This window comes from Peromyscus californicus, unplaced genomic scaffold (genome assembly GCF_007827085.1).
Source record: "Peromyscus californicus insignis strain IS unplaced genomic scaffold, ASM782708v3 Scaffold_7__1_contigs__length_154581171, whole genome shotgun sequence".
NCBI lineage: Eukaryota > Metazoa > Chordata > Mammalia > Rodentia > Cricetidae > Peromyscus > Peromyscus californicus.
The window spans coordinates 127,396,977-127,419,033 of NW_026294595.1; the positions used below are offsets into that span (position 1 = coordinate 127,396,977).

At 52.5% G+C, this 22,057-nt stretch overlaps 1 protein-coding gene across 5 annotated transcripts in view; it reads right to left on the minus strand.

The window, feature by feature from the left end:
• Window positions 1-2,352: 2,352 nt before the first annotated feature.
• Nol4l (nucleolar protein 4 like) overlaps window positions 2,353-22,057 on the minus strand; it is a 125,423-nt gene continuing 105,718 nt past the window's right edge. For all 5 annotated transcript variants that reach the window (XM_052722446.1, XM_052722447.1, XM_052722448.1 and 2 more), the window contains 6 exons: window positions 14,936-15,213; window positions 12,125-12,310; window positions 11,854-12,045; window positions 11,530-11,652; window positions 10,705-10,906; window positions 2,353-6,744 (listed from right to left, as the gene is read on the minus strand). In XM_052722446.1, the coding sequence (XP_052578406.1) occupies window positions 6,527-6,744; window positions 10,705-10,906; window positions 11,530-11,652; window positions 11,854-12,045; window positions 12,125-12,310; window positions 14,936-15,213 (1,199 nt within the window). In that variant the 3' untranslated portion in view covers window positions 2,353-6,526. The remainder of the gene's footprint in view (window positions 6,745-10,704; window positions 10,907-11,529; window positions 11,653-11,853; window positions 12,046-12,124; window positions 12,311-14,935; window positions 15,214-22,057) is intronic.

Consider the following 22,057-nt stretch of genomic DNA (forward strand, 5'->3'; position numbering starts at 1 on the left):
ATGATCTAACATGCTCTTGATGAAATAGGACTCTGGCCATGCAGAAAACAGAGGCAGGCAGATCTCTGTGTGTTTGAGGCCAGCCTGGTCTACAGAGTTTTAGGACAGCAAAGACTACACAGAGAAAACCTGTGTGGAAAAAACCAAAGAGAAAGAAATAGGACCTTGTTTGAAAGGGGTAAGGCCTGTGTAGACATTGGAAATAGCAGACTCTCTCTCAAGGTGTGAGTCCCTATCCTGGATTACTCTGAGGGTACTATAGTAAGCTATCGAGAAGGTGGGGCTTGTGACCTGGAGATTGCTACTTGAACCCCAAACTGGGCAGCACTCATGTTTCTTCTCTCCATTCCGCATCAGTTTGAAAGCCTGGCATAGTTCTTTTGGGATGCTGCCTCGCCTCAGTAGGTGGGTGTTCATTCTGGGGACTACCTGCTGCACACTTTCAGCATGCATACAAGCTCTAGAGGCAACCAGGCTCCTGGATGGTAAACCTAATAAAATCTGAACTCATGAAAGAGATGGAGGGAGATAGACCTTTGCCAAGATTGATAGATTTTCTAAGTACTAGGCTTTCCCATGTGTTGTTTTTGCTTTTGTTTTATTGGGTTTGTGGAGAGGTAGGGGGTGTTTTTGGTTTTTTATTTTTAAGGTAAGGTCTCAAGTAGAGACCTGTATGGCCTGGAATTCACTGTATAGACCAGAGTAGCTGTCAACTCAGATCCCTCTGCTTCCTGAGTGCTGGGATTAAAGGCATCTACCACCTAGTGGTATTGTATTTTTCACAGGGTCTCACATATCCCAGGTTTGATCCTGCCTCTACTTCCCAGATGCTATGCATGGACCACCGCACCTTGTTTATACATGGGCCTGGCGATTAAACCCAGATCTTTAAGCATGCTAGGCTAGCCCTCTACTAACTGAGTTACATCCTCAGCTCATGCCTGTAGAGCATTTCAGATGATTTAAAAGGACATGTGTTCTCCCCTGAGTGGGTGAAGGGGTTTGCTAGTATTATTGGGTGAACTTGTCACTGCTTTAAGATGACATTTCCCATTTGATGGTGTCTCGTGTTAACTGTTAACTGAAGCACCACCTAAAGAAGCAAGAGGAATGATTTCTGTTTTCTGTACTCCAGCTGCTTCCCCTGCGATTCCTGTGTCTGAGGAGCCACAGCCTCACTGGGGAGGTAAGTGTTTTCTGATGGCTGAAAAGCCACTAGGGTCTGCAGATTTTATTCTGTGGGTATTGCCAAAGTTGTGGGGCTTTTGTGGTTCCTTAGTGAATCTCAGCAATAGTTTTGGCAGGATGGGAACTTTCTTGGCATTACTGGGGATTTGCTGGCACTTGGCTCCCACACCTGGTAAGGGTGTGGTGTGGAGGCTCATCTTGTACTTTGCCATACCTAACCTTATCTGCACTGCTTCGGTGCATAGCCAATGAGGGCTGCAAACGGCTCACACTCGTCCTTTAACGTGTGCATTTGCTTGCTTCTCGGAATTGCTGCCTGAGGCTTTAATAATTGGTAATGTAGCAGGTGTGGTGCACACCTTTAACCCCAGCCCTAGGGAGGCAGAGGCAAGCAGATCTCGAGTTCAGGGCTAGCTTGGTCTACATAGAGCGTGCCAGGACTGTGTAGACCCTGTTTCAAAAAACAAAACAAAAACCTGCTTATATCTGCATAAACAGTTTGAATAGTAAAAATTTTGCTTTTAACTTTTACATCTAAAATTTTTTTCAAACTCATGATAATCAACTTGTTCCCAGCCATCTTCCTGTAACATTTCCTAAAAGCTTAACCTAAATGACCCGTAGGGTGGGAAAACTATGCAAATAAATACTAGGGAAAGCGGCCTTTTGATTTCTTTCAAGGGAGGTTTTGCCTAGAACTGGATGTCAGTTACTGAATGTTCAGGACTAGTTTTCCAGGCTCTTTGGGGTTGCTGTAGGAGCTTCGATTTGGTCAGTTGGCCAGGCGCCTGCATAACAGAGGGCATGGGTTTTGTTGTCACATGGCTGCAGCTAAATCATTGCTTGGTTGATGACTGAATTTAGGCAAGGTATGACACACAGTGTGCCTCCGCTGCATAGTCCTCTAGTGGGAATGAGGCGACTGACACTTGACTGCCCCGCAGGAGACCTGCCACCAGTGCTGGGCACCTTGGAGGAGTCCCCTTCCCTTCCTTTCTAACAGGTGGGGTGCCAAAATGAAAATCTTGTGAGGATGTCTGTGAGCTCATTATTGGCTAGGGAAAGGTGAACTCTAGTGGTAGGAAGATGTCTCCAGACTTAGATTCAGAAGGACCAGGACTGGTTGGAGGTGCTGCTGGAGGTGGGACACAGTCAAAGCTCAGCTTTGGGTTTGTTGTTCAGTGTTTATTAAGTAGATTCAGTCTGGTATATGATATACAGTTTCAAAAGGAAAAGGATTCCACATACTTATGACATCAGTGCATTTAGCAGTAATACCATGGAGATAACCGCTCATTAACAGCTCATTGGTCTTCTGGTAAGTGAGGGAAAGAGGGCATCGGCCTGTGCTAGTCATTCCACAAACAAAACAGAATTTAGTAGCCGCATCACGTAGAAAGACACATCCTAAGAATTAAAGTATTTAGCCACATTTACTGGGAAACTATACAGAACACAAACACTTTATAGAGCATTGAGGAGGAGGTCCTCACCTGCTTAGAAGAGCCACATTAAGTTGCATAGGTGCATATCTGTAAAAATATAATTTAGCGGTGAAACCATTGATGAATAAAGTCACCTTTAAAAGTTGGTGCCATCCACTGCTTGCGGTAAGTGCCTTATGCTTACTGTCTGGAGCCCCTGACCCTCCCCAGAGGTGGTGGGAACCCTGAAGGAGTGCTTGTACCATCTGCACTGAAAGTCGCAGTCTCACCTGACATGGAACTCTTGCTCTTCCAAAATGTGTCTCAGTTATGCCAGCAGATTGATGACCTCTTGTGTTGTCCCTAAATTCTGCCTGGCTTGCTCCCAAGGGCCCCATGAGGCCTCTTGACCTCCTTCCTATTGCCAGCTGACAAAGAACTTTCTCCCAGAGCTGGGCAGTGAAGTCATTCCTTACAGCCTCCTCTATGTGCTACCCCCCACCCAGCCGACAAGAGGAGCTATCTTGATTCCTCTCCTCAGTGAACACATGAGAGAGGCACAGGGCGTCCACCAGGCAGAGTGTGTTGGCAAATCTGAGTTCCAGGTGGTGTAGGTTTTTGTTTTTAGGTGGAAACGGGTACAAAGTGAGAGGTTTTGCTTTGTGGCTATGCTAAGCAGATGAGCTAGTGAGGTGCATCTTCCTCCTCGAGCGCGCGTCTTGCAGAACACACAGGGATGGGGCGTCTGTACATGTAAACAGTACACTTCCACTGAGTCCAAAATTAGGAGCAAAATACAAAGGTTCACATTGGTCTTAGGTAGATACAGGCAAGAGAGGATCGAGCTGTTGAGCTCAGAAACAACAAAACAAAGTTTCTAAAGCACCACTAAATTATATAAAAATCAGACCACGGACGGATTGAAACTGGTATTCTGGTGAAATACTTTACTATCTTGTAAAAAGTTTTACAAAAAATTACAAATTAAAAGTATCAACCCTCTGAGTTCAAAGCAGCATTTTGAGAATGAACTGGTAGTTAATCCTATAACCACCTGTGGAGTCGTATGTGGCCCTTGAGAATAGGGAGGGACAGAGGGGTATCATCTGTTCCAAGTCCTCTAAGACCCTCCTAGCCCTGCCTGCCCCTCCCCAACACCATCCTTGGGAATAAACTGTCCTTCTGTTGAGTGGTGAGAGAAAACCCCTTTCAGATAGGTCGTGTACACTACCACTGGTCTAACAGGTCATCCACCACTTCTTGACACCTGCAGCCATCTGCCCTGCAAGGACTCTGAGATTGGTGTATCCTACACTGGCATTTCCATTGAACTTGAGTTCACCAATGATGACTTTGTGCCCTGAGCCTTCCATCAGCCTGAAGTGGCTGTAGGACAGGGCTTTGAGGAGCTCCCCTGGGAAAAGGCAGGCCCAAGTCAGGAGGGGAAGGCTTGAAGCTGCATCTTTCAAAACAAAAGCAAAACAGAACAAGTCCCCTGACTGAACTAGGTAATGGAATCCTGTCCCCACACTATCTTGCTCCTGATATGGCTGTCTCTGAGGCTTTGGGGACAGCTTCCCTGGGAGGAAGTCCAGGTCAGCATGATAGATCCCACTGTCCTGCAGTTCCTCTGGAAGCCATCAGCACTGGCACTGGTCCTGTTACTCTTGAAAACACATGGAGCCTATGCTCACACTGTCCTCTGGGAGCAGGCTGCCGGTGGCTGATGGAGACTGCCTGCACTTAGGAAACATCCCTTAGATGTAGACTATGCTCGCTCTTACAGGTGTGTCCCATGGGGGTGGAGGGAGGATTCCCTGCCTAGCCTCTTCTTTCGTCTTCCAAAAATGCAAACCACTTGTGTCTAGCTTGGGGACTGCCTCTGAGAGCAGAAATGACATGGTAAGCAATTGACACCAGAAATTCTAGGGCGGCGATTGTCTCTGCCAACTTTTACATTAACATTTTCACAAATTGCCGGGGGTAACATTTTGCAAAAGATCTGATTACTTTGTAGTATTCACACACAAAAATAAATATTTACACAAATTCAAACATCCAGGAGTCCTACTGAGCAGGTGGGGAACTGGGCACATGGTCGGCCAGCTGTGGGGAGGCCCTGGGCACTGGAGCTTGTGCTGTACGGAGGGGGCTCAGGTGTCCTGGCCCAGTCCAGAGGCCTGGTTGGTGAGCGGGCACATGAAGGCAGAGGTGGTGTGGCTGGGTAGGCATTGGCAGCCATGTGAGAGACCACATTTAAGCCCAGGGTGGAAGTGTGCAGGGTGGGGAGCCCTGCCTTGCAGCCCTGAATCTGAACAGGTAGGAATCTGCACTGGCCCTGCCTGCCCACCTGTTTGAGGGGTGGTCTGTCAGGCTGCCCACAAGCAGTCCCTGCCATAAACCAGTTTGGGAAGGGGCACCTGCTCTGGGATCGAGAGTGGCTCTCTGTGGTTATCCTTGTGGCCACTCAGCCCTGGCTCCCCTGAGGCCTCCTTGCTCTGAGGGAGGAAAGGCAACAGGGCTTCTGCCAGCTCTGGGCAGGGGCAGGCAGCAGAGTGCTGCTGTCATGGCTACGGAGTGTTGAGGGAGAGGCCCCTTGGCCTGCTGAGGTCTGGGTGAATCCCTGGTTTTAGCAGCACTGGTAGGTATTGCACAGAGCAAGAGGAAGTGCCTATCAGGAAGGAAGGAAACCAGGTCAGCTTTTTCTTGTCCCTTGTCACACTCCAGGGACTGGGTTTCTTATAGGACAGGCCTTTCCAAAAGAAAGTCTAGTCCTAGGAGAACGCAAGTAGCTTCCCCACTTCCATCAACGATCTGATCCCTTTACTCCCATCGTGAGGTGAGAGGTGGAAGCCTTAGTCCACCCTGGGGCACACAGGCCTGACAAAGGGAGCTGGCCCTGAAGAAGTGGCCCTTCCAGCAGGTTATCTGGGGCCTGTGTTCATCAGACCTGGGTCCTTGACCAGCTCCCAGCACTGTATCCTGTCGAGCATCTACAAGAGCCAGGCAATGGCAAGCTGCTGGTTTTAAGGGCCAAGCCCCTCTGGGCTCTGGCTCTTGGACACTAGGTCTGATTTACCCCCCAGCAGCTAGATAAAGTGTGTGGGAGTTGGGGAGACAGCTATTCAGAACACGCTTGGAGCACATCCTGGAAAAGCCCACGCTGGAGTGTGAGGTAGAATACAGGTGACCGTGTGACTGAACTCTGGAGGATGGGTGGTGCTTTTGTTTGCAGTGGGTGTGGGTGAGGTCCTCCTGTCTGCCGGTGCCTGGCAGTATCCCTGTGGCAGCACTGGGATGTGCAACAAGACAGCCTAGTGGAGTGTGGTGGCCTTCCCAAGGGTGTGCTGGGCCTAAGTCGGCTGGCCCCCAGCCCACATCAGTGTCGTGATATGGAATGTTAGGTACAGGGATACATCCTTCTGATCATACAGACACAGACTGGCAATCTGTACAAACACAAAAGAATCCATTTCAGAAAAATAAATTACTAAGGGGAGAGGAAGAAAGGGTCCACGTTTGCTCTTCTCAATAAATATGCAATTCTGCTCACCTAAGACTTCAAAGGTAATTATTGGGATGGGGATTCTAACATCAGGGTCCATGAAGGTGATTCTAAATAGAGCTGCAGCCCCTGTGCCTTGTCAGGGGAGCCCCAACCCTTTTAGAGCTGCCCCATTGGCCTCTTTCCAAGCAGGTCAGAGCACCCGTGTGGTGAAATTCCAAAAAAAAAAAAAAAAAAAAAAGTGTCCTTGTGCCCAAAGTCTCAGATGCTCGGAGTGTGGCTAGAGACAGCTCTTTTGGATCCCACCTCTTTCAGAAAACAATGTACCAACTGGTGAGGCAGGCAGCTGGGTCCAGGCTGGGAGAGCCTCCTTCCCTGGTGGTGTCGTGCGTTCTGGGGGCCAGTGGGGTCAGTTCTGCTGCAAAATGAGGTTTTCCAGTTCATCCGCAGAACGCAGCAGGAAGGCTGCAGACTCTCGGTAGCCGGCGATGAGCTGCCGCACAGCGCTGATCTCCGTGGGGCTGAGCTGAGCCGTGGGCATGGTCCTGCTGGTGCTGTTGCTGGAAGGGGTGGGTGTGGGAGGGGTGGGGGTAGAGGCCCCACCTTTCATGCTGAGGTCTGTGGGCCCTGTGGAGAGGGAAAGATGATTTTTAGACTCTATAAATTTTAGAGGAAGGGGAAGCCCCTGCCTGTATCTGGGAAGCACACCCAGTCAGCCATGCCTTGTGTGTTCTGTGACTGGGCATAGTATTAGACAGAGGAGGCCCTGGTCTATTTCCCTGATGGCTGTATTCCCAGTATCTAGAATAGGGCTTTTACATGACTAGAGTTCTAGGTTGAACCTCACTGTCAACCCTATGACAGGTAAAGTTCATGGGAAATGTGTGGGTTCTGCCTTAGGAATGGGGTAGCATGCGTCAGGCTTTAGCATAAGCCACAGCAGGGCTCCGACCTAGCTTCCGGCCTCTACCCGTGCCTTTCACTACTTTTTGAGGACTCCCACCAGACACACATCCCAGCTCCGGTCCCCAGAAAAGGAAAAGGTGGCCTTGAGACAGCGTCTATGCCATTAACTCCTGAGCCCTGCCTCGCCCTGCGTGGTGGTCAAGACTGGAACAGGAATAATAGTCCCAGGAAGGAACTGTACTGCAGGCACTGTGTGAAAGGGCTGTTGGTATGTTTGGGGGGCAGTAAGGTGCATGTGCCATCTCTCCAGAAGAAAGTTGAGAGGGGAAAGGTACAACACACAGCACCATATTGCAGTGAGGCCTGGGAACAGCCACCATTCCAGTTTGGAGAGGCAGTGAACAGCCATTCCTAGAGGGTTTGTAGGTGCTCGTGGATGGAGGGGAAGGGGAAGGGGAAGGGGGAAGGGGGAAGGGGAAGGGGGAAGGGGGAAGGGGGAAGGGGGAAGGGGGAAGGGGGAAGGGGATAGGGGGAAGGGGGAAGGGGGAAGGGGGAAGGGGGAAGGGGAAGGGGGAAGGGGGAAGGGGGAAGAGGGGAAGGGGAAGGGGGAAGGGGAAGGTCTGCTGAGCCTCAGCACCTCGGCTCCTTGTCCTCTCTCAGGAGTGTCTGTCCCAAGTGAGAAGCCTGAAGCTCCTGGGGAGAAGAAATAGAAACCACAGGCCCCAAAGAGGTTTTCTGGAGAAACTGTCTGCCCTCTACTGGCCAGCTGTGGCAGCAAAGGAACCCCTAGGGATCACCAGCCACCTCTTTGCCTCTCTCCCTTAGCAGCTCCATGGAGTGGGCTGCCAGCATTGGAATTCAGCAGGTTCCTTCAGCAAGTTCTTTTCTGCCCCCTGACTCCTCCCAGCCCCAAATTCCAAAGCAAAGCAAGGAGCCTCTGGGAACAGGAGCTTCCATGATGCTGGGGAAGCACAGACAGAGCCCAGCAGACAGGCTTTTCAGCCTGTGGGAGAACTAGCTGTAGTGCCCAGAGACTTCTCAGTAGGCCTGGGACTTTTGGAATAGACTCCCAATAAGTAGCCATGGAAGTGTTTGGAGCTTGAAAAGCCATGTAGGTGTGTATCAAGAAAGCAAGCAATGGAAAGAGCTGAGGAGTGAGAGACCGTGTACTTGGTGAGCCCCTTCCACCCTAGGTAGCTCATTTTCCCAGCTGTTGCCCTGCGTCCCCTGCCCTCAGCCTTCATCTTGGAGGCTGTCTTACATGACGCTCTTCTGGGCCTGTCTCTGCCAGCATGTCTCTACTGCCCTGTTCACCGCTGCATTTACACTGTAGAGATGGACAAACCTTGTCTTGGAGACATCTAGACTAGAAGGAACATCTACGCATAAATTTTGGAAACAACTGTTGCTAAAAGGAAGTTGGTGCAGCCGCTGATTGGGAAAAGAAGTTGGTATCTGTCATGTGAACAGTTTGTAAACAGTTATTTTTCCCTCTAACCAGAAAATGTGGATGGTTTGCTAAAAATATTTCCTTGGGGATGTAACTCAGTGGGTGAAATACCTACTCTGGGTTCAGTTTCTAGCACCACAAAAATAAATAGTCAGATGTGGTGGCACGCACCTTTGATCCCAGCACTCAGGAGGCAGAGGCAGGTGGATCTCTATAATTTCGAGGCCAGCCTGGTCTATAGAGTGAGCTCCAGGACAGCCAGGGCTACACAGAGAAACCCTGTCTCAAAAAACCAAAATAAATAAAAACAAATGACTACGTAACAATGCTCTTGGAATTGAGAAGGCAGAACAGTAAGTCTGTTATAATCACACATGGAAAGAAGAAGGGCTGTGTGTTGCAGAACCAGAACCGAGGGGATGGGACAGGTTTGATTCCCTCTGGGTGTCTCTGATCTAGGCAATGCCCAGGGTAAGAAAGGCTACCTGCACAGTCAGAGACAGCCCCAGGTTTCTTTTTTCCCCTCTATCCCCAAATCTCAGCTCACTGTTGATGGCTGCGTAGGGAGCTGTCCCACCACCCCTTCCACCCCTGATTCCTGTAGCCTATCTGATTTGGGGCCAGCCCTGTGCAGGCTCTGGTTACAGCCAGACTCTCAGGTTGCTAGTGGTCCCTGTGGGGCTAATGTGGGCACAAACTGCCTAGCACCCCAGGCCAGAGGAGCCGGCTCTGATTCTCCAATGACAGCATGAGCAAAGTAGGGAGGAAAAGCCATTAGCACAGCTGTTGTGGGCTTCTTCGAGCTGAATCAAGCAATCACATGAGAAAGCTGTGACTGGGCAGGACAGCGGGAGGGATGGCTCTGCTTGTTCTCTGCCACTGGTGCTCACAGGACAAGGCTGTTCCCAGCGAGGAGGAAAATGGTCAGCTCTTGGTTCAGAGATGGGATACATGGGGCATACAGCTGCCCCCTGATCTCAGTTCTGGCGGGCTGTTCTTCATGTCTTTCAGGACCCATACCCTCATGAGAGGCCAGGGAGCCACCATAGCTGCAGTCCAAAGACAAGCCATGCTGCGTATACCGGGTGAAGACTGGTACTGCCTGGGTATGACTGGGCACCAGGTCATCCCTACCTCAATCAGTTAGTACTAGTGTCCCCAAGAGTTCTAACTTCCCTGATCCTGAAACCCACTTCCGATACTCCAGCAAAGGGACAGCCGTTCTACCCTTGGTATGCACCACTCCTGGCCTGGCTCTAGGGATTAGGCCAGACAGCCTCTTATTTTAGGTTAAGACTCATAAGACGGGATGAGAGGCTAAGCCCAGGCAGGGACCTTCCAGACACTAGCATTTCTTCCAGTTCTGGAGCACAGTAAGCATGAAGGTGTGGAGCAAGGGGTGGGTGGCGAAGGCTTGGGCTTCCTACTAGGGCTAGGAACTGGCCCTCTCTCTGCCTTGCTACTCAGGGACAGTCAGGGGCCTCCTAGCCCAGAGCTCCCCGGCCAGCAAGTGCCTTTCCTTCCGCCTGCCCCCTGAAGCAGCAACGTGATGTTTTCAACTTCCTTCACTCCTTGGCCCCTGAATAACATGGAGGCACACTGCTTCTGCTTCCTGCCCTGTCCCTGGAAACATTCTCATCACAGGGTTAGAAGAGGATGATGGAGACTAAGCCCCTCTGTGTTTAAAGCCTATGAGCTCCCAACCCCCACCAAAGCCCAGCATCTCCCCCCACCCCCACCCCCACCCCCCCTGCCCCTGCTGGAGAGGGCTTGACGCCTGTTCTACTCCCAGGTAAGACAATCCCTAATGCCACAGGAGGGGCAGAAGGTATCTGTCTCTGTCTCTTCCCCCCACCCCTAGGTGCAGCACCTGCAGCAGATATTCCTGGGAAGCACTTGCCAAGCTGCCCAATTTAGGCATGGAGCAGAGAAACCTATTGTTTAACCATCACCCAAATGACTGAAATGAGGGCTCCATGGATGGAGGCTGAGCCAGATCCTGGCTCTACTGCCAATTCACAAGAGGCCTTTCAGGGAATGGAACCAGAGAGGGGCAGCTGCAGTGACAGCAGAAGCAAGTGGCGTTGGAGATGAGAAGGGAGCCAAGGTTTTCCTGACCTCATCTAAAGACTGGCTGCTGACAGGGAGCTGAGCCATTGCCCCACTCCTCCCAAGGCTGCTGTGCAGACCCAGTTAGGCACTATCTGGAGAACAGCCCTGCCCCTACTTACCGTTACTGTGATTTCCTGTCTGGAGGGAAGCAGAGGGCTGCAGGTTGCTGCTCAAGGAGCCGTAACCACGGTAGCTGTAGTTGAGGCCACCATTGACATACACAGGGTCCTGGGAGTAGGCAGAGGCTGGCAGTGAGTAGGTGGAATGGGTGATGGCTGTGGAGTCCCGAGAGTGCTGCTTATCCAGGGCTATGGGTTCATCCTGCAAAGGAGGAGAGGACAGTGCTGGGAAACCCAAGGAACAGCAAACCTAATCATTGTCCCTGACACGGGGTAGGCACCGGCCACAGTCCTTTGGTTCCTGGGACCCAGTGCTATGACTTGACCTAGGGGATGCTGTTGGTTCTCTTTCCATGGGCATCTTACCTCAGGGATTTCCCCTGACTACATCTTTCTGTGGACATACTTGACTGTCACCGCCTGGTGCAAAAGTCCTCTCTGTACTGGCCGAGAACCTGTCATCTCCCTGTTTCAGTTTTTTCGAATCCTAGGGTTACCAGGGATGCACTTCCACATCCAGTCAGCCTTCCTTTTGACAGGTCCACCAGTCCTTAGTGACTAACCCCTCCAGCACACACACACACACACACACACACACACACACACACACACACACACACACACACACACACACACACCCCGCACCTCTCCTGGCACCTGCCTCTCTCCATCCTTTCTGCCCCTGCCACAGCACTGTCAATCTTAGACTATGTGATAACTGCCCTCCCACCTCACTGGGTACCCCAGCTGCGGGTGCATGTGGAATGACCAATGGCTGCTGCCCCTGGGGTGAGACCCCTTTGAGTAGCCAGCATGATCACGTACTTGTGAGGACTGGTAGATCTCCAGGCGCATCCTTTTAGCTGCTTTTCTTGTCTCACTCTCACAGGCAGCTGCTAGGATGTTTTCTGCCATGGCTGAGGTCAGGTGGGGAGGAGTGGGTCTGGTCTGCAGGCAGAAGGGACACAGAGCTGGTGTTTGGGCTGGAAGGATCCTGGCCAGGGTCAGGGTATGGCAAAGCCGGTGTTTGGGCTCCAGCACCTGATTATCAGCCTGTTTTCCTCATTTGTGAAACAGACCTACTGAGAAGGTAGGGTAAGGAGTCTGGAGGACAGCCACAAGCCAGGGTGGCCAGGAGGAGGTGCTCACCATCTCCATGCCATTCTTCTTCATGCGACGACAGGACTTGAGGTATGTGCGGATGCGCTTGCGGGCCCGCTCCTGGAACTCGGGAAACTGCCGGCTACATGACTCAATGATGGCCTGGATCTTCTCCTTGGGCTGCTTGGAGATGGGCACCATGCGGTCCAGGTTCTCATCCACAAACAGCCGCACAAACATCTAGGGAGACACAGGCCATGGGAGGGACTGGCCTTGCCTTAGACCCATCCCTGTCTCACCAGCCCTGCCTGGTACTCACATTGAAGGCCTTGAGCCGCTCAGGGTCCATGCCCTCTGAGTCATTCATCTTGTCATTGTCCTCATGGTCATCATGATCATCATCGTCATCATCTGCTGTAGGGGCCCGGCCCACGGTCAGGTCCTCAGGACAGCCACTGACTTCAGTCTTGATGGAATCATAGCTCCCAGAGCTATAGGGGGGAGACTGAAACAGGGCAAGAGACAAAGAGACAAATCAGATGGCTGCCTACTTGGTCTCCCATGGTAAGCTTGGGGACCAGGTTATTGAGCTCATCCAGCTGCCTCAAGAGTCTTAGCTGCCCAAAAAAGAATAAGCCGGGCGGTGGTGGCGCACACCTTTAATCCCAGCACTTGGGAGGCAGAGCCAGGCGGATCTCTGTGAGTTCGAGGCCAGCCTGGGCTACCAAGTGAGTCCCAGGAAAGGCGCAAAGCTACACAGAGAAACCCTGTCTCGAAAAACCAAAAAAAAAAAAAAAGAGTCTTAGCTGCAATCTCCTCAGCAAGTGAACCCTACCTCCCACTATGAACCAAGAGGAACAGTTCTGCCCCAGTGTCCCTGAGCTACTGCCAGGAGGCCTGACTGGAAGAGCAGACAAGGGTCCTGCTTCTTGGAGGCAGTGGGGAAAGTGTAGTAGCAGCTGCTCTGGTGGCAGTGTCCACATCAGGACCTGCCATGTCGAGGGAAGACACAAGAAAAGATTGCCATCAGCCAGTCTCTTCTGTGTGCCAGGATCTATTTGGGCTTCCAAGGTTCCTCCTGGTTCCCCAAGGGACTGCAACCTTGAGCTGACAAGTGAGCTGTCACCAGAGCAGCGATGTGCTTGTCTATCAGGAGGAACAGATGGGCTAGGAAAGGGAGGGCCATGAAGCAGAGTGCAGTCCCCAGCTCCCAGGCGGGCTGTTTCTGCTTGTTTCCCAAGAGATTACTATGAGTCCTGGGAAAGCAGGTATTCAAGAAGAGGGTGACCAGACGGGCCTGCCTGATACAGCCCACCTTGATTGGGGAAGGACTTAAGCACTCTGCTCCTACCCACATTCTGCTTTCAACCAGACAATAGGCAAAGATGGCAGTGTCCATTCCAGGACTGGTCACATCATGGGAAGGACACAAAAAAGGATTCCCATGAGCCAGCCCCTTCTGTGTGCTAGGATCTAGTTGGGCTCCTGGGTTTTCTCAGCCCACACCGACGGCCTGTTTCTCCTTGGACTGTGGCTTCTGCTTTCTCCTGCTTCCCAGCTACTAGCTCGCCCCTTGGGACCCAGCTCCACAATATTCTGCAGAACCCTGGCTCTGATGCTGCTGTAGTTTGCTTTCTGAAGTTTGTATCTGTGGCATGCCCCTCATCTCTTCCCTGAAGGACACTGGCATACAGTGGCTAAGTCGGGCCTAGGAGGGCACACACAGTTGCAGTCAGGCCCTTTGATGCGGCCACAGCCCGGCCTAGAAGGACCTGTTGCTCTCTGAGGAACAACTCAACAAAGACACACATGGCCTGGTGTCTCTGGTCCTCAGGCTCCCCTCGATTTGACCACACAAAGACCTAGGGTGCAGAACTCCAGCCCTCCAGAATAATAGTGTAGGGTCAAAAACACATGCAGGGCATAGGCTGGATACCAGCTCACTCTGGTGCCATGGACATGTCAGATCTGCAAGTGATTCTTTAGCTGAACCCTCGGTGCCCACCCGTGTGGCCATATGGCCCTGGCAGCAGTGGCTAGAGGGCTCTGCTAAGCCAAACTCGCTTCCACCCTGCAACAGCTGCTGTCTCTGGTGCCTGGACCTACTTCTACCCTGATCCCCATGGGCTGGGCTACACATGTGGCACAACTCTTCTGTCACCTTAGATCATGTCCTGGGCTTGTGTCCCACCCCTCTGCAAGAGACAGGCCAGGACAGAAGCGTCCGTTGGGAGTAGGCAGGTGGGTTCAGGTGGCTGGCAGAGTGGAAGAGGTACCCCAGGAGAGCTAGCAGCTCCTCTCAGGAAACCTTAATGGTGCAGGACAGTGTGTGAAACGATGGGCCATGGTTGGGGACCCACCCTGCCCACCTCTAAACCCACATCAGCCTGGTCAAGGGAGGAGTTCCACAGCCCTCATCCTGACCACTCGCCCCTTTCTGCATCATCTGAAATATAGGGACAGGCAGACTGGGTAGCCAGGAAGTATGAGGTCTGTGCCGCCTTTTCAAAAGGTGAACGTGTACACTGGGGAGGAGCACACAAGCCATGGTGTGTATGGAAGTCAAGAGGGCAATTGGAGTTGGTTCCCCCCCGACCTTTACGCAGGTGCAGAGGATCAGACTCAGGTGACCTTTAACAACTGAACCTTTTATAAGTTTTTGCTTTCCTCTGAGATCTCACTGTGTAGCTCAGACTGTCCTGGAACACACTATGTGGCCTAGGTTGCCTTCAAACTCAGCGCCCCTCCTGCTTCAGGCAGATTCTGAGTTCCAGAGTTACAGGAATGACTACCATGCTCAGCAATGTCTTGTACTTCTGTGCCCAATGTGCTCCTTGCTACTATTCTTTACAGCAGACTCTGTTCCTGGGAAGGGAATAAGCCTCAGGGACACACATCACCTGCCATCTCTCCACCAAGGGAGGAGCCATCACTTCTCAGAGAAGTGAGACGTATCTGGGGCACCCTCAGCCATCTGCCATTCTAGTGTGTCCATGGCAAAGTGGCCGTAGCCCCTACCTTGGCTTGATGTCACAAATGGGCTGGCTCAGTTCCAACTACACTACAGTCCGTATGACCTCCCTCCAGCCTCCCAACAACCCAGAGGCACGCAGCCTGCAGTCCTACACACCTCAGGAGTGCTCTTTACCCCATACTTGACGCGGCTCCGCAGCCCATCAGTGCTGCAGCCATCGGAGGGGTAGGATGGTGTGCCCAGTGCTGTGCCCGGTGGCAGCTTATCACACAAGTTGATCGGCTGATCCTCAGCGGCAGCAGTGAAGTCCATGGGGGCTGCAGCACCGTTACCATTCATCTCAGGGAAGGCAGGATCGCCCTGTGTGCTGCTTGAAGTGGACGGGTTCAGGGTAGACGAGCCATTGCCGCTGCCACTCTCAGAGGAGGAGTCGTCTGGAATGAGAGCCCTGGGCATGAGGCCCTGTCCCTGCACCCACTGCTCCAGAGGCCCTGCTGGGTGGGGCGGCCTCAGAGTACCTCTGCTGTTATCCTTGCAGAGAACAAGAGTGCTCTGCTCTCCATACCACATGCTCTGGGATCGGAACTGAGCCTCAGGCTTACCACCTGAGCTGAGGCAAATCAGGGAAGGGGGACCACTAGGTGCTAAGTGGTCATGACCAGCATATGCAGAGCACAGAGGTTTCTCTTCACCTCCAAACCTACGAAGGCCAGAGACAAGCTCAAGGGAGGCTCCACTTGAGGCAGCCCAGGTCCTTTGACACTTCCAGCCTTTCTCGCTGCTCAGGACTGCTTCCCCCTCCCACCTTCATGTTCTTCTGTACAGGGGGACCTTGACTTTCTCCTTGCTCTGCCCGAGGAAGAAGAGCTCCACCGCCAGACTCCCTATTCATCCGTGCCTTCCTGTACAAGTCTAGCCAGATTGGCAGCCTCTGCAGAGCACATCACCCCAGCCTCTGCCCTCTGTGCCTGGCCAAGTGGCCTCAGACAGCACAAAGCCAACTGCTGAGAGGTTGCAGCTCCTGTTCCCAGCTGGTCTTCCTGCTTTCTTGAGGCGGGAGCCCCCTGCTGTGGAGAGTGCAGCATTGCAGGATCCAGAGGATAAACTGGAGCGCCAAGAAAATACATTTTTAGATAAATTCCAGGTTTCTCTTCCCACAGGCCCCTACCTCCTGCTTCATTAGCTGGGACCACAGCAGCTACTCTAGACCTCCTGGGGTCACTGTCAGGTGAGCACCTACGTGGATGACAATGGTACTTAAGTGCCCTGGAGGCTCTACAGCTTGACCCAGCAAGGGGAGGGCCAGGGAGGGGTGGTAAAGGGAGCCCTGACCATAGCCTGGACCAGCCTTTTCCCCAGGTCAGGGTCGCGCTGGACCCCACCCCCACCGCCAGCAGATTATGAAGATTTAGTCCCTAGTGTTGAGCACTGGGCATGAGCGCCGCCTGAACGTCCCCATGGCGACTGAGCGGCTCTAGTGCCCTAGCCAATCACTAGCCTCTCAGCTGCCTGAAGGCGGGGCCGGTCTGCCTATCAAGCAGCCAGGGCCCTGAGTAGAGGGGGATGGGGAAAGTGTGGTGCAGTGACATTCCTCCCCCTCAGCTGCCACAGGTCATCTGGGCCAGGCTACACTGCCCAGGCCACCTTTAGGCAGCACTGCTCCACCCTCCCTTTATCTTGTGGGCTTGATCCCAAGCCCCGGGACCTATCTCTGGGACCTCACTGCCTAAGTCCTCTGCCCTCACAAATGGGCTGCGTTTTTCTCTGGCAGTATCTCCAGCAACAAGTCTAAAAGGTGTAGTGAAAAACAGTTACCTGGCAGCATTAACTAAAGCACCTACTGTGTGCTGGCCCTATCCCAAACGCAGGGGCAGTGATGACTACGACCAGGGTGCTGGCATGCCCGAGGACCAACTAAATCTTAGGAAGTTTACCAGTAACTGGGTAATCGGGGTTTGGTGGGTGCCACCTCCTCAGTACCCTTTCACAGCTCAGGCCTTCCCTCTGCCATTGTCAGCCCTTTCCTGGAGGTCACTGCCCATGCTCCAGCCTCATGACCTTGCAGCCTGCCCTGCCAGTTCCCACCCTAACCCCTTAGCACCGGGTCTCCAGGCCTGGGCTAGGGCTTTGGATGTCCTGCTCCTTCCAGTTGGGCCCATGTCAGCCAGCTTTCATGGCCTGACTCTGCTCTGCTGCCTTAGGGCACCTGGGAAGAACCATAGTAGAACCTGGTACCTGAGTGGCCCAGGGGTACCTGAGGCCTGGGGAACAAAGCTGAATGCCTACCTTGACACCTCTATCTAGTCTTAGCTACTTCCAAGTTATGATTTCTACCTTACCACAGGCCGCTTGCTCAACCTGGAAGGGCACTGGATCCCTCCTCTGGAGGATAAGCTGCTCCTCGTCAGGTACCATGTTACCAACAGTTACTGCAGTCACCACAGGCACCAGGCTTAAGGACAGCTACAGCACCACACCCTGCCTGGGGACAGAGGAGTCTCCTGTCTGCCTGCTTAGAGCAGGCAACATGTATGTGGCTCTGGAGCTGCTCGGGACACTCAGGGCAATCCCAGGGCTCCAACCCAGGGTCAAAATCAGCTGTGATGAGAAGCTACTGTCACCTGGGCTACAGGCCCAGGCTCATGCTGTCTGGCTTCCTAGAAAGAACAGGTGCTGGCTCCAATGGGGGTACCCATCTCTCTGTTTTCAGAGGTCATCCCCATCTGGCAAGGAAGGTGGTTGGATAGATGAGGCCCACAAGACACCAGAGCCTGGGAACTGCTGTGGCCATGGCTGCAAACCTTAGGGGAAACTGGAAACCCATCCTGGGATGTAAATATCCACAGTGACCAGGATGCACTATTAGCACCTTAAGAAGCCACTAGACGTAAACAGGCAAAGTGTGACCTAGCCATACAATAGAAGACTCAGCCTTAAAATGAATCCGGTTGAGATATACGCTGCAACATGGAGGACCCGTAAGGACATTATGCCATGTGAAATAAGGCAGACACGAAAGGATATAGTGAATGATCCCAATTAACTGCACAGGCAATAATAGAGGCATTCACTGGGGCAAAAAGTGAGGTGGTGTTCCCTCAAGCCCATGGAGGGGAAATGGGCTAATGCTTAGTGAAGGCAGAGCCTCTGTCTGGCATGATGAAAAGTTGGGGAAATAATAGCACCAATTGTATTTTGAAGTACTGAAGTATACAGCCCAGCGATCTCATAACCAACAACAAAAAAAAACTCCAGACAAAAACCCTGAACTTTGAGCAAGCCAATGGGCCCTTAGCCATGCTGCACCTGAGGCAGGACACACATCACACATTCTACAATCCCCCGAAAATCTTGCCCAGCATATGGATCCCACCTGGTTGGGCCAGCTCTTTTTTTACACAGCGTGATGTTTTCCAACTGGGGCGGCTGGTATTAGCATAATACAAAAGAGCTAAGAACAGGGTAGATATAACCTATGTGACCTCAAAGAGGCCACCTCTCTTGGTGCCTCAATTCCTCTTTCCAATAGCTCTTGCATCAGTAAAATGGCATTTATGATGTTATCAACTCTCCCTGGCATGGAGCAGGCGCTCAAAAATGAAATCTGGCTTCTTTTACCCAAAACCGCCCTAACTCCACTCTCACCTGCTTCCTACGTTCATGTCCCCAGACTGCAACATGAGTGTGTGGGGCCCCACAGTGTCGTATCAGGGGTGGGCATTACAAGTGGAAGGGGAAGGAGGGTAAAGGGTCTGGGATGTGTGCACCTGCCTGGGAGACTGGGAATCAAGAGCCAGGAAAAGTGTCTCCTGCTCTATACCCTACACTGTCCTTCCTTCGAAGCTCCCTTGAGCATCACTCAGGGAAGCCTGAGCCTACCACACCTCATCCTGGCACGAGCTCTGCTGCTCTTCTGCAGAACTCATCCCAGGGAAGGCGGCCCACAGCCGCACTGTCCTTTGGCCTGCATCGCCTGCTCTCGGTCAGCCCCACTCTCCTGCCGTGCCTTCCTCTTGTCCACTTGCAGCTCACCCTGCCACCTAGCTGTGACCAAGGCCTTTGGACTTCTGTTCCCTCTCGCTGCCACCCTGTCCCTGGCTCCCCAGAGCTTGTTCTTCACTTCCTGTTCCTTTATTTCCGGGGCTTTGCTTAAAGGTCACTGTGTCAGGAAGCCCTCCCCCTCCCTCCCCAGCCCCCACACTGACATGCTAACCTCTTTCTCTACTTTTCCACCACCCTTACCTCCTCCCTGCCATACTATTCATTTACCGTGTCTGTAGCCTGTAGGTAAGTTGCCCCTGGGCCTTGGCGGAGCTCTAGTGTGTAGGCCTGGATCATTCCTGCTTCCCTGTAAGCCACACCCCTTTTTCTGGCAAGGATGTCTGGGTCATCTAGGGTTCCTCAGGTTAAGCATGTACCCCAGGTCTAGCCAGTCAACATGATCCATCACAGCCACTGGTAAAAAGCCATATGACCAAGCTGGACCCACCAAAGTCAGACCTGAGCTTTTTCTACCTGTTAGGCGGGGCCCACCCTGGGGAAGTTCAGAGATAGGCTGACACAACCTTTCCAAAATCTGCCTATGCCTTAAACCAAAGGCAACCCTGGACTATTTGGTTATGAGAGTAACAACTTCCTCATTGTCAAAGCTAGCTGGAGGCCACTTTACATCACATGGTCTGCTTTGGTCTCTGAGTAACACGGGGGTAGAGGCCAGGCCTGGGGGCAGACTTTCTGCTTCCTACCTATCCTGAGGCTGCTGATACTGACCCCTGGATGCCACAGCCTCACCTCCCAGCCTATAGGGTTCAGGGAAAGGGGACAGAGATCCAGTAGCTGGGGTCTGATCCATGGCAAATTCTTCCTCACTCTCCAAGAAACACGACTTCAGAGGTACCCAACCCCATGCCTGAGTGGCATATGGCGGGCTGGGCCAGCAGTTTCGGCAGGGCCTCACTTTCAGCCTGACCTTGGGCACAACCACCTCCTGGGCTCCTCTTATCTGCAGCCCAGGGAGTTGCCGCTGACGCCCTCTTGGGCTCCAGTGTTTTATGACTCCATGAAATAACCAGCTGGCCCCACAGCACTAAAGGCCTAGTGCCAAGGCCTTCTGGAGGCTATGGCCTCTCCTGTGAGGTATTCTTTAGGACCCACTCAGACCTGGAGCTGGAAACGCAAGAGGTTCAGGTGACCCTCCCACCCCCACCTGGTCCTCATCTTGGGGTTGTGCCAAGAGTCCCCTCTAGGCATGCACCTACCTGAACCCAGAACAACACTGGCAGGCCACAGCTGCCCACCTGTGACCGTGTGAACAGCCTGGAGAGGTACCCTGGAGGCTCTGGGGAAGCAGCAGGGATGTATCTCTTCTGTCCATTTCCATAAAAATGGTCCTCCACAACTTGGCAAAGGGTGACTCCCTAGGCTGGGAGGACCCAGAACCCACCACCTGTGCCTGGAGAGCCCTAGGGCAGGGGAGGCCTGCCATGCCCATCTACTGTAACGGGGTGATGTGCTGCTATTCAAATGGGAGAATTACTGATGAATGGGGGAAATTGTTCCTCCTTCTGTCCCGTCTCCAGAAGGAGACAAAAACTCCTTTTACCTCAGCAAACAATGCCCTTATGTGGGCGCCAGCGCCCTGCAGCCTGCACAGGCCCAGCTCTGTGCAAGCCGCCAATCACCACTGTGGACTCTGGGGCCATAGCCAGTGGTACCCTTCCCCGGTGGGCAACCCACACCAGCCCCCAAGCCAGGCTGGAGAGGTGGCAAGGGCACAGGAACCTACAAGTGTGGCACACAGGCAAGCTGCCTGCTGCAGCAGAAATGCAGGGCCGAAGGCAGCATGGGCCCCTTGGTGAAGCTCTGGTCAAAGCAGCAGCCAGGCAGGGGCGACGAGGGGCATCAATAATTCACACACAAAAGCTGGGAGCCCGGAAGGAGGGGGAAGGTGAAGTGCTAGAGCGTTAGCTGCTGTGCCGCACCCCCCCCCCCACACACACACACACACACTGTATATGCCAGGCAGGAATCACTGAAGGTCTAGAAGGAAGCTCTGGTCTGCAGGCTGCCACACTGACTCCTCTGAATTTGGAGCATGCCCCTCACTAGGGCTCCCACCTCATCCTTCACCCCTGCCTGCTTTGACAAAGGCCAGTGGTGGCCTGGGTAGTGTTTCCGTAATGCATAGTTCCAAGGAGCACCAAGCTCCTGGCGCCCATCTGTGCTCTCTGAAGGCAGGCAGAGGGACCCGACTGTCCTAGGTGATAAGGCCACACTGGGCATGTGACCATCCGCATGAGGCCCGTATTCTCTACTTCATCTTCAGGCTCTGCTGCCACCCAGCTTCTCTCTTGAGCGCCCTGGTTCTCTCCCTGTGGTTAAGCAGCCCAGTAGGGCCAAGGCTTAGGGGTCACAGAGACCATGCCTACCCCCTCTAGGGCTCCACTCTTTTTCATTTTTTATATAGATAGGGTCTCACAAATCCCAAGCTGTCCTTAAACTAGCTCTATAGCTGAGGATGACCTTGAATTTCCCATCTTCTTGCCTCCACCTCCCAAGTGATTATAGATGTGCACCATCAGGCCCAGCTGATGCAGTGTTGGGGAAGGAATCCAGGGTTTTATGAATGCTAGGCAAGCACTTACTAACTGAGCCACATCACTGATCCACTCATGTTTCCTAACACACAGTCCATAATACTCATCCCCGGATCTATAGCACCTGCCTTCCATCTCGGTCTTGCTCCTTAGGCACCAATGCCTAGGCTCTCAGGAGCAGCCTTGTCCATAAACAGTGTGAACCAAAGTGTGGTTCTCATTGGACAAGTGGTCGTATTTTTTAAAAAGTGAAACAAAACTGAACCTAAGGTGGTGGCCTGTTTGGGGTTTCGTGGTGGCTTTTTGTACAGTGTTAGGAATGGAAACCAGGGTCTCATGTATGCTGGACAAAAACATTAACTTTAACAATGTATGGTAAAGTTAATTGCAGTGATACAATCCTGTAATCCCACTATTATATGAGGCTGACGCAGGAGAATCAGCTTTGACTACACATAGAAAGTTCAAGTCCAACCAGGATTACAGAGCTGGACCCTGTTTCCAAAAAGGAAACTTGAGTTTCTTTTACTTAATATATCCAACATATCATTTTGATAAGTAATCAGTAACACATTTCTGTTTTTATGCTAAGAGCACCAAGCCAGGTGTGTTTTCATGAATGCCACACACCTCTGCACCATCCCTTTCTGAATGTTCAGCAGCTACTAGTGAAGGAAGTCTC